The sequence below is a fragment of the Ranitomeya imitator genome, chromosome 4 (genome assembly GCF_032444005.1).
Source record: "Ranitomeya imitator isolate aRanImi1 chromosome 4, aRanImi1.pri, whole genome shotgun sequence".
In the NCBI taxonomy this organism is placed as follows: Eukaryota; Metazoa; Chordata; class Amphibia; order Anura; family Dendrobatidae; genus Ranitomeya; species Ranitomeya imitator.
This window is the reverse complement of record NC_091285.1, coordinates 9,187,503-9,204,557: the sequence shown is the minus strand read 5'-3', so window position 1 is coordinate 9,204,557 and position 17,055 is coordinate 9,187,503. Positions and strand designations below refer to the sequence as shown.

General features: G+C 47.2%; 1 protein-coding gene across 3 annotated transcripts in view; it reads right to left on the bottom strand.

The window, feature by feature from the left end:
• CACNA2D4 (calcium voltage-gated channel auxiliary subunit alpha2delta 4) overlaps positions 1-17,055 on the bottom strand; it is a 158,688-nt gene that overhangs the window by 114,878 nt on the left and 26,755 nt on the right. The window contains exons 7-27 of one of the 3 annotated variants that reach the window (XM_069762928.1): positions 16,928-16,988; positions 16,497-16,647; positions 16,259-16,333; positions 15,756-15,845; positions 14,992-15,105; positions 14,589-14,667; positions 14,303-14,436; positions 13,866-13,883; positions 12,783-12,860; positions 10,479-10,559; positions 10,166-10,240; positions 9,996-10,082; positions 8,773-8,844; positions 8,514-8,575; positions 8,295-8,362; positions 7,656-7,701; positions 7,477-7,574; positions 3,109-3,202; positions 2,870-2,962; positions 2,443-2,570; positions 1,979-2,053 (exon numbers count right to left, since the gene is read on the bottom strand). In XM_069762928.1, coding sequence (XP_069619029.1) covers positions 1,979-2,053; positions 2,443-2,570; positions 2,870-2,962; positions 3,109-3,202; positions 7,477-7,574; positions 7,656-7,701; positions 8,295-8,362; positions 8,514-8,575; positions 8,773-8,844; positions 9,996-10,082; positions 10,166-10,240; positions 10,479-10,559; positions 12,783-12,860; positions 13,866-13,883; positions 14,303-14,436; positions 14,589-14,667; positions 14,992-15,105; positions 15,756-15,845; positions 16,259-16,333; positions 16,497-16,647; positions 16,928-16,988 — 1,779 coding nt within the window. The remainder of the gene's footprint in view (positions 1-1,978; positions 2,054-2,442; positions 2,571-2,869; positions 2,963-3,108; positions 3,203-7,476; positions 7,575-7,655; positions 7,702-8,294; positions 8,363-8,513; positions 8,576-8,772; positions 8,845-9,995; positions 10,083-10,165; positions 10,241-10,478; positions 10,560-12,782; positions 12,861-13,865; positions 13,884-14,302; positions 14,437-14,588; positions 14,668-14,991; positions 15,106-15,755; positions 15,846-16,258; positions 16,334-16,496; positions 16,648-16,927; positions 16,989-17,055) is intronic. The other 2 variants (XM_069762929.1, XM_069762930.1) reach the window with 2 other exon arrangements.

The window sequence follows — 17,055 nt, the reverse complement described above, 5'->3', positions numbered from 1 at the left end:
AGTGGGCAGGGGAATAAGGACTCACAGGCTTTATAAGTGGAGAGGGGAAACAGGACTCACAGGCTTTCTCTATGAGCCCTGACAGCAGTTTAAAAGCTATTTATAAGAATTTACTAAATAAACCATCCATCGAAAGCGATATATCCCTGAGATTAACCTCTCCCCCACTGCCCTACTCTGTGTATATATATATATATATTATATACACGTGCACACAGTATATATATATATGTACACACACATACAGGTGCACTTACTGTTCCTATGTTACGTCCCTCACCGGCATGGAGGGATTCAGCAGAGGTCAGGACCGCTGATGGAGTGATGAATGGAACGACTTATCCCCCGCTGTCAATTACATGAATATTACAGAATCCAATCTTCAATTCTAAGTAGTCTGTAATACCCGTTATAATCTACAGGAGAGGATACAGCCTCCCTTATAATACACAGGCTTTGATAATGGCGGCGTATAGCAGCGATAGAGACCCCCGTCCTCACATCGGCGCGGCTTGTGTATTATAACATGGGTGAAGCTGGCGGGTGCCGACACTTTATCTCAGGTCACATGATCCATAGATTGGAATGATCCTGGAGGCCATGTTGGTTGTCACCCCTCTTTTTTTTTAATTTGTTGCTACCTGGAAACTGTCAACAAGCTGGCTGACTGCTGGTGACTGATCTCTTTATACTCATTATCTAGCTCTTAAGCTAAGTAATAGCTAGTAATTAGTGTATCATCATTGGGACCCCCACCGATCACAAGAATGAGGGTCCTAAAGGCCCCTGTGTGAATGGAGCAGTAATGAGCATGTGCGACCACTCCTCCATTGTCTGCCGCACGTGCTCAGTACCACCCCAATCACACAGGACCCCCATATTCAGGATTTATTAGGACCCCATACTCAGAATGTTTAGGGTCTCAGAAGCCGGCCCCCAGTGTTTTTATGGGCCAATAATTCATAAGAACAACAGAACACAAGTTTTCAGATCCGTCAACAGCAGCATGTTGGCAGTTTCCGTAAACCATAATCAATTTTACCAGCTCCGTCAGCAGCAGCCTTTTGGCAGTTTCCATGTCTTAAAAAAAGATAACAATTCTAAATTACAGAAACCTCCAATGATAAAAGGCAGACGTCTTCCACGGGTTTCTCAATCTCATGACTAATTAATGGCACAAAACACATAAAAAAAGGAAATAAACCTGGGAATATGGCAGGATGTCGAGTCGCACCTGAAAGCCGATTTACGTTCCTTTCAGAAGCGTGACGGCCCCTAATTGCCGCCGTGTAAAGGTTTCACGTCGGGAACAGGGAAAAAAAAAAAAAAGGGAGAACGACAGATAACCAGGGAAGGAAGAAGAATCTCCGTGATCGCATACCGCAAAAACCGCGCAGAACTGAAAACTGCACAGACTGCACCCGGGGACCAATCAGGGGGCGGAAGAGTCCGCGGTCACGCCGCACTCCCCCCCTCCAAAAATATATATATATTTTTTTTTTTAATATAACTTTGAAGGAAGGCCTAAGACGATCGGAGCATTTCTCGAGATACAGCTGGAAACGCGTCAGTCAATAATAAACAGATTTTAGTGATGTTGGAGGTTGCGGAGGGTCTTTTTTCATTCAATTTATCGGGGGGCTATTTAACGGGTGTGTTTGTGTCCCCCAATCCAGTTTTGATAAGATATCTCGTCACTAAGGGCCTCGGGTGATTTAATTATAGGTCGATGTTTGGAAAAGGGGAGAAAAAAAAAATCAATATTAATTAGGGTCAGGGGGACAGACCCCCTCAGAGGGCGGATTGCATGTAATCTGCCAGGCAGCAGCCATGATGATGGTTTCAGAGCGGGCAGCGGGGATGATGCCGCCTATGAGTGAGACGTATGGCATAATGAAGGGGGGGTATGAAAATGGCAGCGCTGGGGTCTGAATGGGTAAAGGCCTTTGAATGGGCCTCGTAAGTGATATTCAGGTACCCTCTGGGGTCCGCTCTTCCCATCCGCGCGGCTGGATGGCGGGATCTGCGATGTCGTTGTCCCTAGGGTTATGATCTGTAAGAAGGGAATTTGAGGGAGGTGACACAAAATAAAAACAGAACTGAAATATACCCCACTATGGAAATAGCAGAGCAGCCAGAGAGACAAAAAAAATAATACAATGTGGAGAAAAATTGGCTGCAATTTTTCACCCAATATTGAAATGTTAGAGAAAATGAGGGGTGCAGTACGCGTTACTGCCTACAGATGGCGCAGGCTTTACCATGAGTTTGACGTCTTCATGCTGCCACCTGGAGGTAGTCAGGAGGAACTACAATCATCTAAAATCTTAATAAATAAACGAGGAGCATAGGAGAGATAACATGAGGGTTTACGACACAGCGCTAATCTGTATCCGCCTGCCAGCGGCAGCCGCCGTCCACCACTTATCTACCACACCGTACCTGGGCTGTCCTCTTTAGGCACGTGATACACAAAGCTGCCTGGGGGGTGTTCTGCAGCTCTTCGGTACCACAGCGGGAAATGGTCCATAGTGAAAATACTCTCCTTCTCGTCATAACGCAAGAACTTCCTAAAGGACAAAGGGAAATCTCATGTGTGAGGGAGACAGCAATCAGCAGAGGCGCAAAGTGCTGCTTTATTTTAATTAAAATAAATAAATATATTATATACACACACGTAAAAATATATTTAATTCAGTCTCTAAAAATCTACAATTTTGATTTATCAACGGGCAAATTTGGGAAATTTTGTCCCAAGCAGTTTCCACTAATCAACACTAGATGGCGATGTTGTCAATGAAATGACAGAATTCCACCAGGTGGCGCTCTCCACCCCTTCATGAAGTTGGGCCCTTGTAGTGCAGCTCACTTGTTTGACATCTGCTCGGGGCCCACAAATAGGTTTTTCCGGATCAGTCCAGCGCGGGTTCCCAGGAAGGCGATCTCTATCCCGTCATACTCTCTAAAGGAGAAGAGAACACGTGTGACGGACAGAAGACCAGCCCCAGCCCAGCGCGGCAGCAACACGCAGAAGAAGGCACAGAGGAATAATCAAGGGTGTAAGGAAGGAATGGAGTCACAGAGTCTCTGACACATTCTTCTACTGACCTGGACATATTGAGGGCAAGCTGAGTCCAGTAAGCTTCCATAGGAGCAGTCACCACCGCGTCAAACAGGACTTCCTTCACCAGCTCCTCATCGCCTGAAAATGACGAAACTTTACAATATTTAAACTGAACAGATCCTCCAGAGCTGCACTCACTATTCTGCTGGTGCAGTCACTGTGTACATACATTACATTACTAATCCTGAGTTACATCCTGTATTATACTCCAGAGCTGCACTCACTATTCTGCTGGTGCAGTCACTGTGTACATACATTACATTACTGATCCTGAGTTACATCCTGTATTATACTCCAGAGCTGCACTCACTATTCTGCTGGTGCAGTCACTGTGTACATACATTACATTACTGATCCTGAGTTACGTCCTGTATTATACCCCAGAGCTGCACTCACTATTCTGCTGGTGCAGTCACTGTGTACATACATTACATTACTGATCCTGAGTTACGTCCTGTATTATACCCCAGAGCTGCACTCACTATTCTGCTGGTGCAGTCACTGTGTACATACATTACATTACTGATCCTGAGTTACATCCTGTATTATACCCCAGAGCTGCACTCACTATTCTGCTGCTGCAGTCACTGTGTACATACATTACATTACTGATCCTGAGTTACCTCCTGTATTATACCCCAGAGCTGCACTCACTATTCTGCTGGTGCAGTCACTGTGTACATACATTACATTACTGATCCTGAGTTACGTCCTGTATTATACCCCAGAGCTGCACTCACTATTCTGCTGGTGCAGTCACTGTGTACATACATTACATTACTGATCCTGAGTTACATCCTGTATTATACCCCAGAGCTGCACTCACTATTCTGCTGGTGCAGTCACTGTGTACATACATTACATTACTGATCCTGAGTTACATCCTGTATTATACCCCAGAGCTGCACTCACTATTCTGCTGCTGCAGTCACTGTGTACATACATTACATTACTGATCCTGAGTTACGTCCTGTATTATACTCCAGAGCTGCACTCTCTATTCTGCTGGTGCAGTCACTGTGTACATACATTACATTACTGATCCTGAGTTACATCCTGTATTATACCCCAGAGCTGCACTCACTATTCTGCTGGTGCAGTCACTGTGTACATACATTACATTACTGATCCTGAGTTACATCCTGTATTATACCCCAGAGCTGCACTCACTATTCTGCTGCTGCAGTCACTGTGTACATACATTACATTACTGATCCTGAGTTACGTCCTGTATTATACTCCAGAGCTGCACTCTCTATTCTGCTGGTGCAGTCACTGTGTACATACATTACATTACTGATCCTGAGTTACATCCTGTATTATACCCCAGAGCTGCACTCACTATTCTGCTGCTGCAGTCACTGTGTACATACATTACATTACTGATCCTGAGTTACGTCCTGTATTATACTCCAGAGCTGCACTCTCTATTCTGCTGGTGCAGTCACTGTGTACATACATTACATTACTGATCCTGAGTTACATCCTGTATTATACCCCAGAGCTGCACTCACTATTCTGCTGGTGCAGTCACTGTGTACATACATTACATTACTGATCCTGAGTTACATCCTGTATTATACCCCAGAGCTGCACTCACTATTCTGCTGCTGCAGTCACTGTGTACATACATTACATTACTGATCCTGAGTTACGTCCTGTATTATACTCCAGAGCTGCACTCTCTATTCTGCTGGTGCAGTCATTGTGTACATACATTACATTACTGATCCTGAGTTACCTCCTGTATTATACTCCAGAGCTGCACTCACTATTCTGCTGCTGCAGTCACTGTGTACATACATTACATTACTGATCCTGAGTTACATCCTGTATTATACTCCAGAGCTGCGCTCACTATTCTGCTGGTGCAGTCACTGTGTACATACATTACATTACTGATCCTGAGTTACCTCCTGTATTATACTCCAGAGCTGCACTCACTATTCTGCTTGTGCAGTCACTGTGTACATACATTACATTACTGATCCTGAGTTACCTCCTGTATTATACTCCAGAGCTGCACTCACTATTCTGCTGGTGCAGTCACTGTGTACACACATTACATTACTGATCCTGAGTTACATCCTGTATTATACTCCAGAGCTGCACTCTCTATTCTGCTGGTGCAGTCATTGTGTACATACATTACATTACTGATCCTGAGTTACCTCCTGTATTATACTCCAGAGCTGCACTCACTATTCTGCTGCTGCAGTCACTGTGTACATACATTACATTACTGATCCTGAGTTACATCCTGTATTATACCCCAGAGCTGCACTCACTATTCTGCTGCTGCAGTCACTGTGTACATACATTACATTACTGATCCTGAGTTACATCCTGTATTATACGCCAGAGCTGCACTCACTATTCTGCTGGTGCAGTCACTGTGTACATACATTACATTACTGATCCTGAGTTACATCCTGTATTATACTCCAGAGCTGCACTCACTATTCTGCTGGTGCAGTCACTGTGTACATACATTACATTACTGATCCTGAGTTACATCCTGTATTATACGCCAGAGCTGCACTCACTATTCTGCTGGTGCAGTCACTGTGTACATACATTACATTACTGATCCTGAGTTACATCCTGTATTATACTCCAGAGCTGCACTCACTACTCTGCTGGTGCAGTCACTGTGTACATACATTACATTACTGATCCTGAGTTACATCCTGTATTATACCCCAGAGCTGCACTCACTATTCTGCTGGTGCAGTCACTGTGTACATACATTACATTACTGATCCTGAGTTACATCCTGTATTATACCCCAGAGCTGCACTCACTATTCTGCAGGTGCAGTCACTGTGTACATACATTACATTACTAATCCTGAGTTACATCCTGTATTATACGCCAGAGCTGCACTCACTATTCTGCTGGTGCAGTCACTGTGTACATACATTACATTACTGATCCTGAGTTACGTCCTGTATTATACCCCAGAGCTGCACTCACTATTCTGCTGGTGCAGTCACTGTGTACATACATTACATTACTGATCCTGAGTTACATCCTGTATTATACCCCAGAGCTGCACTCACTATTCTGCTGCTGCAGTCACTGTGTACATACATTACATTACTGATCCTGAGTTACCTCCTGTATTATACCCCAGAGCTGCACTCACTATTCTGCTGGTGCAGTCACTGTGTACATACATTACATTACTGATCCTGAGTTACGTCCTGTATTATACCCCAGAGCTGCACTCACTATTCTGCTGGTGCAGTCACTGTGTACATACATTACATTACTGATCCTGAGTTACATCCTGTATTATACCCCAGAGCTGCACTCACTATTCTGCTGGTGCAGTCACTGTGTACATACATTACATTACTGATCCTGAGTTACATCCTGTATTATACCCCAGAGCTGCACTCACTATTCTGCTGCTGCAGTCACTGTGTACATACATTACATTACTGATCCTGAGTTACGTCCTGTATTATACTCCAGAGCTGCACTCTCTATTCTGCTGGTGCAGTCACTGTGTACATACATTACATTACTGATCCTGAGTTACATCCTGTATTATACCCCAGAGCTGCACTCACTATTCTGCTGGTGCAGTCACTGTGTACATACATTACATTACTGATCCTGAGTTACATCCTGTATTATACCCCAGAGCTGCACTCACTATTCTGCTGCTGCAGTCACTGTGTACATACATTACATTACTGATCCTGAGTTACGTCCTGTATTATACTCCAGAGCTGCACTCTCTATTCTGCTGGTGCAGTCATTGTGTACATACATTACATTACTGATCCTGAGTTACCTCCTGTATTATACTCCAGAGCTGCACTCACTATTCTGCTGCTGCAGTCACTGTGTACATACATTACATTACTGATCCTGAGTTACATCCTGTATTATACTCCAGAGCTGCGCTCACTATTCTGCTGGTGCAGTCACTGTGTACATACATTACATTACTGATCCTGAGTTACCTCCTGTATTATACTCCAGAGCTGCACTCACTATTCTGCTTGTGCAGTCACTGTGTACATACATTACATTACTGATCCTGAGTTACCTCCTGTATTATACTCCAGAGCTGCACTCACTATTCTGCTGGTGCAGTCACTGTGTACACACATTACATTACTGATCCTGAGTTACATCCTGTATTATACTCCAGAGCTGCACTCTCTATTCTGCTGGTGCAGTCATTGTGTACATACATTACATTACTGATCCTGAGTTACCTCCTGTATTATACTCCAGAGCTGCACTCACTATTCTGCTTGTGCAGTCACTGTGTACACACATTACATTACTGATCCTGAGTTACATCCTGTATTATACTCCAGAGCTGCACTCACACTCCAGGTCGGGCTCCTCTCCTGTCAGGAAGCGGGTGACGGCCTCCAGCTGGTTGAGCTTGCGGTGGTCGGGGTCTATGTCTGTGATGCAGTATATCCTGGGGGTGAGAGCACAGTCGCGTGTTACCGATGCGGTGGGTGCGGTGCCCCTACATGCAGCGCCGGCTCCAATCTCTCACCATTCATTGGCCACAGTGAGGTCCGGATGCAGCAGGTCGTGCAGCCCTGGAAAATACCAATATGAGCATAAAACAGCCCGATTTTTTACTGCCCTGTAAGGACGGTCCAGCTCCATCTACCACAGCACAACAGTATATTCCATCCTGGAGTATCAGAATGGCGCCCCCTGCTGGAGCGGGTGACATTAGGGTGGTGACACAGTCAGGCCACTTCAGCCTCACCTTGATACCCCCTTAATATCCACTGTAATTTTCTATATTTTTTTTCTATTTTCTTTTTCAAGTAATTTTTGTGTCTTTTTTTATGACAAAATATGAAAATAAAGTAAATCCACAGAAATAAAAGTGCTATATTTTTTTCCACCATTCCGTGACGGTTCTTTTGACATATGACATGGCCTAGTTAGGGTCAATGCGTCGGAGGCCTGGTCAGACCTAGCGGTATGGGGTCACGTGATCGTTCAGTTGAAAATCACATGATCGCAGGGACCAATCAATGACTGTGAAGGCAGAAATGGGAAAATAACGTTTCTGCCATCTTTTCTTTATAAAAACATGCTGGCGGTCAACAAGGAATTGTCTGTAAGGAGAAGCTGACCCTGTAAATACCGAATAATAGGATGATTGATGGGTCCTCACCTTCTTCCATAGAAGTATTTCCTATCAGAATGTACTCTCCATGTCCGCGGGTCAGTACCACGCCCAGGCTAAAAGGGAGATAAAAAAAATCCTGTAAAATAACTCTTGACCCGTTCATGACCCGTAAAAGTTGACAAAGGCGTTATTTTTATATATTTTAATTTTTTTTTTTTACTGTTTTAGGAGCTAATTTGAGCTCCCCTCCCCCCATCTCTTCACCTGAACGGGGTTTCACTGATGTCCGTGTAGAAATAGTCACTGGTCAGGAACAGGACTCGCTTCTGTAAAAGAACAAGGTCGGCTTCTGTATGACTGTGCTCACATTACCGGGATCAGGCTGAGCGCTGATCAGGCAGATCGCATGAAGAAGGACTCTAGGACCCACAAGCAGATATGGAAAGTGGAGACGGGCCACTACTCCATGCAAAACTCATTTCTTAACTATTTATTCCCTGATTGGAGGTGTCTGCGCACTTACCCCTTTGTCAACGGTGACTTTTACGTCCATGCTTAGTGTTCCCGTCTCTCCGTTGATCATCGCAGTCCGGAGCTGTGTCCAAAAAGAAAATGTGAGGCCATAACATAGCTAAGCGCGCACTTTCCCAGTGCAGCAGTGCTGAGCGCGCATTTTCGCAGCGCAGTAGACTTCAGTGTGCATTTCTCCAGCGCAGTAGAGCTGAGCGTGCACTTTTCCAGTACAGCAGAGCTGAGCGTGCACTTTCCCAGTACTGCAGAGCTGAGCGTGCACTTTCCAAGTACAGCAGAGCTGAGCGTGCACTTTCCCAGTACAGCAGAGCTGAGTGTGCACTTTTCCAGTACTGCATAGCTGAGCGTGCACTTTCCCCGTACAGCAGAGTTGATCACGAACTTTCCCAGTACAGCAGAGCTGAGCGTGCATATCCCCAGTACAACAGAGCTGAGCGTGCACTTTCCCAGTACAGCAGAGCTGAGCGTGCACTTTCCCAGTACAGTAGAGCTGAGTGTGCACTTTTCCAGTACTGCAGAGCTGAGCGTGCACTTTCCCTGTACAGCATAGTTGATCTTGCACTTTCCCAGTACAGCAGAGCTGAGCGTGCACTTTCCCAGTACAGCAGAGCTGAGTGTGCACTTTTCCAGTACTGCAGAGCTGAGCATGCACTTTCCCCGTACAGCAGAGTTGATCACGAACTTTCCCAGTACAGCAGAGCTGAGCGTGCACTTTCCCAGTACAGCAGAGCTGAGTGTGCACTTTTCCAGTACTGCAGAGCTGAGCGTGCACTTTCCCCGTACAGCAGAGTTGATCACGAACTTTTCCAGTACAGCAGAGCTGAGCGTGCATATCCCCAGTACAACAGAGCTGAGCGTGCACTTTCCCAGTACGGCAGAGTTGAGCGTGCACTTTCCCAGTACAGCAGAGCTGAGTGTGCACTTTTCCAGTACTGCAGAGCTGAGCGTGCACTTTCCCCGTACAGCAGAGTTGATCATGAACTTTCCCAGTACAGCAGAGCTGAGCGTGCATTTCCCCAGTACAACAGAGCTGAGCGGGCACTTTCCCAGTACAGCAGAGCATGCACTTTCCCAGTACAGCAGAGCATGCACTTTCCCAGTACAGCAGAGCTAAGCGTGTGGTTTCACCAGGAAAGATGTTGTTTTATATCCATACATTTAATTAATTGAACACAAAAGCCTATAAACTAACGACTCTGTGGATTTTGGACTCACGATCTCGTCTCGATCCTCCCACTCCACTTCTGAGAGATCGACGCTGTTGTAATTCGGCTTTGGTTTCAGTTTCTTTCCTTCTTTGTACTGTAAAAAAAATAACACAAAACCTGTGACTGCTGCTCTGGATGTGACTAGAGTACAAGGCGTGCTGTTACCCCAGGACTCACCAGGGGGCGCAGGTCGGGGTGTGAGAGTATGTAGCCGTTATTGGTGTTCAGGAAGGCGTAGCCATGCACCCCGAGCTGCGGAGACAAGACGTGTAATGCTGCCAGTTATTATTTATTATTATTATTATTATTTATTGTTATAGCGCCATTTATTCCATGGCACTTTACATGTGAGGAGGGATATACATAATAAAAACAAGTACTGTAATCTTAGACAATACAAGTCATAACTGGTACAGGAGGAATGAGGACCCTGCCCGCGAAGGCTCACAATCTACAATCTAAGTTATGGATAGATATGGCAATTCCGCACCTTGTATCTCGGGGCCAGCTTCAACAGCTCCCGCAGGGGGACATCAGATCCTACCACTCCCAACAGAATCCCCTCCGCTCTCTGCAGAAAAGAGACGACCAGGAGATAATTACTACATCCACCAATATCCACAGTGGCCACAGGGACAGGGCCCTAGTCACAACCAGAGCAGCCTCAAATATCCAGAGGCCTCTGTGTAAGCCCCGCGTGTACGCCTCACTGGGGCATGTGGAGCATCTAGATCGTTCAGGGGTGATAGCCGGATGCTGGGGGTCATCCTGGGTGAGCAAGTGGGCGGCTCTACTCCCGACCCGCTCTACCCCGAGGGTGACCCGCTCTTCTCCCGACCTGCTCTACCCCGAGGGTGACCCGCTCTTCTCCCGACCTGTTCTACCCCGAGGGTGACCCGCTCTTCTCCCGATCTGCTCTACCCCGAGGGTGACCCATTCTATCCCGAGGGTGACCAACTCTACTCCCGACCTGCTGTAACCCGAGGGTGACCCGCTCTACTCCTGACCCTCTCTACCCTGAGGGTGACCCGCTCTACTCCCGACCCGCTGTGCCCCGAGTGTGACCCACTCTACTCCCGACCCGCTGTACCCCGAGGGTGACTCGCTCTACTCCCGACCTGCTGTACCCCGAGGGTGACTCGCTCTACTCCCGACCCGCTGTACCGCAAGGGTGACCCGCTCTACTCCCGACCCGCTGAGCCCGAGTGTGACCCGCTCTACTCCCGACCTGCTGTACCCCGAGGGTGACCCGCTCTACTCCCGACCCGCTCTACCCCGAGGGTGACCTGCTCTACTCCTGACCCGCTGTACCCCGAGGGTGACCCACTCTACTCCTGACCCGCTCTACCCCGAGGGTGACCCGCTCTACTCCCGGCCCGCTGTACCCCAAGGGTGACCCACTCTACTCCCGACCCGCTGTGCCCCGAGTGTGACTCGCTCTACTCCCAACCCGCTGTACCCCGAGGGTGACCCGCTCTACTCCCGACCCGCTGTACCCCAAGGGTGACCCGCTCTACTCCCGACCCGCTGTACCGAGGGTGACCTGCTCTACTCCTGACCCGCTGTACCCCAAGGGTGACCCGCTCTACTCCCGACCCGCTGTACCCCGAGGGTGACCCGCTCTACTCCCGACCCGCTGTAACCCAAGGGTGACCTGCTCTACTCCTGACCCGCTCTACCCCGAGGGTGACCCGCTCTACTCCCGACCCGCTGTAACCCGATGGCGAGCCGCTCTACCCAAAGGCGACTCACTCTACTCCGACCAGCTCATCACTTCTTGACATGAAAGTCTCGCACCCTCTTTATCCAACCATCTCATTTCCACTTTCCCCAGCCATCTTATCGCCTCTTCCCTCGACCGTCTCATCTCGTCTTTCCTCGGCCATCTCATCTAGTCTTTTCCCGGCTGTCTCATTCTGTTTTTTTCCAAGCCTTCTCATACTCTCTTTCCCTGGCAGTCACTTCCCCACTTTCCCCAGCCATCTCATAGCCCTATGCCTTGCTCGCCTCGTCCCCTCTTTCCACAGCCATCTTGTCCCCTCTTTCCCCGGCCGTCTCGTCCCCTCTTTTCCCGGCCGTCTCGTCCCCTTTTCCCGGCCGTCTCGTCCCCTCTTTTCCCGGCCGTCTCGTCCCCTCTTTTCCCGGCCGTCTCGTCCCCTCTTTTCCCGGCCATCTCGTCCCCTCTTTTCCCGGCCGTCTCGTCCCCTCTTTTCCCGGCCGTCTCGTCCCCTCTTTTCCCGGCCGTCTCGTCCCCTCTTTTCCCGGCCGTCTCGTCCCCTCTTTTCCCGGCCGTCTCATCCCCTCTTCCCCCGGCCGTCTCGTCCCCTCTTTTCCCGGCCGTCTCGTCCCCTCTTTTCCCGGCCGTCTCGTCCCCTCTTTTCCCGGCCGTCTCGTCTCCTCTTTTCCCTGATGTCTCGTTCCCTCTTTCCCCGGCCGTCTCATCCCCTCTTTCCCCGGCCGTCTCGTCCCCTCTTTTCCCGGCCGTCTCGTCCCCTCTTTTCTCGGCCGTCTAGTCCCCTCTTTTCTCGGCCGTCTCGTCCCCTCTTACCCCGGCCGTCTCGTCCCCTCTTACCCCGGCCGTCTCGTCCCCTCTTACCCCCGCCGGCTCGTTCCCTCTAACCCCAGCTGTCTCGTCCCCTCTTACCCCGGCCGTCTCGTCCCCTCTTACCCCGGCCGTCTCGTCCCCTCTTACCCCGGCCGTCTCATCCCCTCTTACCCTGGCTATCTCGTCCCCTCTTACCCCGGCCGTCTTATCCCCTCATTCCCTGGTTATCTCATCCCCTCACTCTCTTACCGTCTCATTCTTCTTGCTGAACACCGGCATGGCCACCGTGGTCATTAGCAGGAGACTCTGGGCCTGGGACGCAAAAAGCTGCAGATAGAAAGAAAAGTGCTAATTACGGTAGATGTTTGCACTCTACGGGTCATGGCGGGTGCCAGACACGGCCTTGCCCTCCGGCCACCGGGTCATGGCATAGTTCCCCTTCGTGCCGCCTGACTAATGAGCATCTCGAATGGTCAATATTCGCAGTAAACAATGAACTTAAAAAAAAAAGTTGGTAAAAGTCTTGAAACTCTCTAATATAATCTAGGCTTTGCTTCTTCACCATCTTCAGGACCTCTGCTTGCTGTCAGTGAACGGAAACCTTCTCATTTACACCATAAAGCTGCCTGCTCCCTTCGATGTGAGGCCTCTGATACAATGTATCCAGCTGGATATCAGGTTGTGCACAATGCCAGGAGGCAGCTGGAGGGAGATAAAGCCGTTGTGACTATAGGGGGCACCGCAGGCAAGAACGTTCAGCCGCAGATTTTCTCCTTTTGATTGATATTAGTAATGATTTGCTTCGTGTCTGGTTATTGGGAGCAAAGTACCAAAGTCAAAGCTGCCAAAAAAGCATCTGGCGCCTGGTTGCTGGGCAGAGCTGCGTAGCTGCTTGCAGATTTCCCAGCAACTATCAGATCTTCTGGTGCGCGGCTGCTGCTTAATCAAACATGTCCATCGATTAAGGCCTAACGACGTTCATCAGTGCCCTCACTGGCATGACACCTGCCGGATACAGCGGGCAGCACCATCTGCCACCATCGGATACAGAGGAGGAAGCAGAGAGAAGATCAGTGACAAAACCGAGGATCCTAATTGGCAAATCTCCCTCCTCCATATCAGGACGGAGCTCAGTACCTTAACCGTTCAGGAGCCTGGAAAAGCGGAGTGACAACCCGATTGGGGGGGTATCATGGTGGCTCAGGGTCTTCTTACGACACCATGATAAATATGATTGATGAGAGTAAATAGGTGACACGTTCACAAGACACAGACCAAACGAGCACCACGGGGACACAGGGCACCCACAACACCGAAAACAGCACCCGTTACCTCTTCTGACTGCGGCAGCTGTCACACAGGACGGATGATGGGAGTTATGAAAGGAGTGCAACCAGATGGAGGGGAAAAAACGGAATGAGAAGGCAGTGAGAAATGAGATATGGAAACAGAAGTCAGATGAATTCTTCTAATCCGGCATCTGGCAATTCGGAACCCCTATATATACGTCAGATTAAAGGAATTTACAGTATGGTCTATAGTGAATATTTGTCAAAAGCAACATCAGATCTGGGAGGGTCCATTTATCTCGTGCCCCAATTATATGCATGAAATGGCACAAATGGGGGAAATGATGAGATACTGGTATATAAGGGGAGAGTTGCTTCTGACCCCTGTAATACAAGACAGGTCTGTTTTAATTAGATATTTCGCATATACAAGATGTTTCTCCTTGTAGGGGAAAGTCAGTGATTGAGTGATTAACCTACCGCACTGTCCATGTAAGCCTCCGTCCAGATGATATCGTGGTCGTGGTTGATGACCATCGGCCGGCTCAGCACATGCAGGTATTCCATCACATTCTCCTGGACGTCGGCGAGCGTGCTGATCTGTGTGTAGTATCCTACAACAAAAGCATCACCGTGCGTGGACAGATACAAATGAAGCTTGCTGAATCCACACAGACACTCCATCACTGCTCCATACATAATATGCTATCGATTTGTCCCGAATCCTATATATATCACATACACAAACAATATCCAAGTCTGATACCTTTGTTGCTACATGCAATCCATTTCACATTCTGTGCAAACGTCACCTCTCGCCCTATAAGATATGTAAACAATCGAACCTAGGAAAAAAATGAATGTATGATGTTAAAGTGACAACTCGGGTCAAATGAGGTCTAATCATGACATTATACAGCAGGAATAAACTGAAATCTGAAAAGAAGGGTACCGCAATGGGCACCTACATTGCTCCCTATGAACTTTGTTTTTGTAAATTCTTTACCTTGATATGAATGTCATTTATTTCTATAAGAAGCTTAGTCTATGATGTTATAGATTTATGAAAATTCTCTCAGGAAATATTCACAGTTTCTACGATATATATGCTTTTAATAGGACAAATAGGTAATGTATGACAAAAGTGGACAATAAAATATAAATTGTACCTTTTTATCAGGCCAATTGTATTTTTCAAACACTTGTTCATAATCTTCTACTGCTCCATCAGTAATTAGCATGATCGCCTGGTTGCAAAGACCGCCCTGACCAGCCTCTCGGAACTAGAGGAAAACAGGGACATTTTTTGTGCTGCTTGGGACTGAAAGAGCATTCCACTTGAACCCCAAATGATTTAGAGAAAGAAGAGAATGAGGACCCTTTGGCACTGAAACTGAACACTGTCACTTTCGATCACTTGCTCTGCAGAGAACTACACTTAGAGGGAATCGCCTCGGCGAAAATGTCATGGGTCCTATCCCAGCACTGTGGTCTGAAACCCACCTCACCACCAATTACACCCTCATAGAGGATAGGTGACCATGCATGCACCATCTCCTCTTCACTGAGGTCTACCAGCACCAGTAGACAGGTCGACCCGGAGACTACTAGGGTTTGATTAAGACTAGCATTTTTAATGGCAGTTTTGAAAAGTGTGCAGGAGTAAAAAGTCCCAAATTCATTATGTGTGGCTATCGTGGTATAATTTATGACAAATTTGTCAACCGCACCCCATCTGGCAAAGTTGCGCCACCTTTCCTAAAGTTCTCTCCAAGCACTTTTATGGAAGTTGTGGATATATCCGAGCGGGAGTTGGCAATCCTAAAAGTTCAATCAACATCTATCAGAAATTTATAGGATTTAAAGTAATAGAATGGAATATCCCTTTAAATTAAGGAAACCCTTAAAACCCAGATAGGCGATGGTACTATACCTCCTTCAGGATTTTAAATGCTTCGATAAGAGCTTTGTTGACGGTGCCCACACCTTTTGCCTGTAATTCATCCACCAACTGTTTGAAATGCTGCAAATAAAGGGAGAGAACGGAATGAAAGCAGCGATATACTGGGACCTAGAAGAATCATGAGCACAGAGAAGGCATTTCTGGATTTATGAACAGCTCCTATGCAGACCTATGTGTTTCCCTGGTAACAATCTCCAAGCCCTGTGCAGTCTGTGTTACCCCCTTCCATCTCTCCCCCACTTACTTATACTGGGGAGAAGGGCGACGGAAGGAAAAAAAGAAAAAAGAAAATACAGGATCAGACTACAGAGTTTATTGTAGTCTGTTACCATAGAGACACATAAGACTTCATAGAAGCTGTGCACACAGAACAATGTTTATTTAGAAAAATCAGCAAAATTGCTCCACTTTAGGTGCCATGAAAGATGAAAACAGCCTAAAATTACAGAAGAATGAGAGAAGCAAGGATTTACCTCCCGATTATCTCTGTCCGCCTGCACCAAAATCCCTTTAAAGCAGGGCTCGATGTAATGGACGTAGTCATTGTACTGGAGAAAAGGGGCACAAAATGAGCAGTAAGGTGGAAAGTAAGAGATGGAACTGTCACCAATCACATCAATGGCATATCCCTACAGTACATACCATTTTAAGGGGTCTATTAAGGACATTATAATCACATGCCCTTTATATTAATCCCCCATTAAGACTTACTGCAATGATGTTAACAAAATCGTTCTCGCCAAGAGTGTCCAGCAAAGTGTTAATCGTGTGCTTGGCGATAGTCATCCGTAGACCCTTCATGCTACCGCTGATGTCCACCACGATCACGATGTCCTTTGGAGAAGTGGCCGCCTGGATGTACCTTTAATAAAGGGTGCACAGACCATGTTATTGAGTTAGCTACAGTGGGACAACAACTCCCATCATTCACAGGAAGAATAGCATGATAGGACAGTCTTTGGTGTTGATACAAGGGTGCATATAAGGGTACCGCAATGGGTACCTAAACTACTCCTTCTGAACTTTATTTTTATAAATTATTTACTTTGATCTGAATGTCATTTACTGTTATAAGACGCTTAATCTATGAAGTTATAGATTTATGATGAGACAAGAAAAAATAAAAGCTCTGTCGTACTCACCACCCGCGATTTCTGCAGTCGAATGAGATCACCCCATTTTCATCTGGGGTCCATTTGATGCCTAAAAAACACAATCAGTGTGAAAAGATAAATTCTGTAACTTTCCAATAGACTTTGTGCTTCAGTTC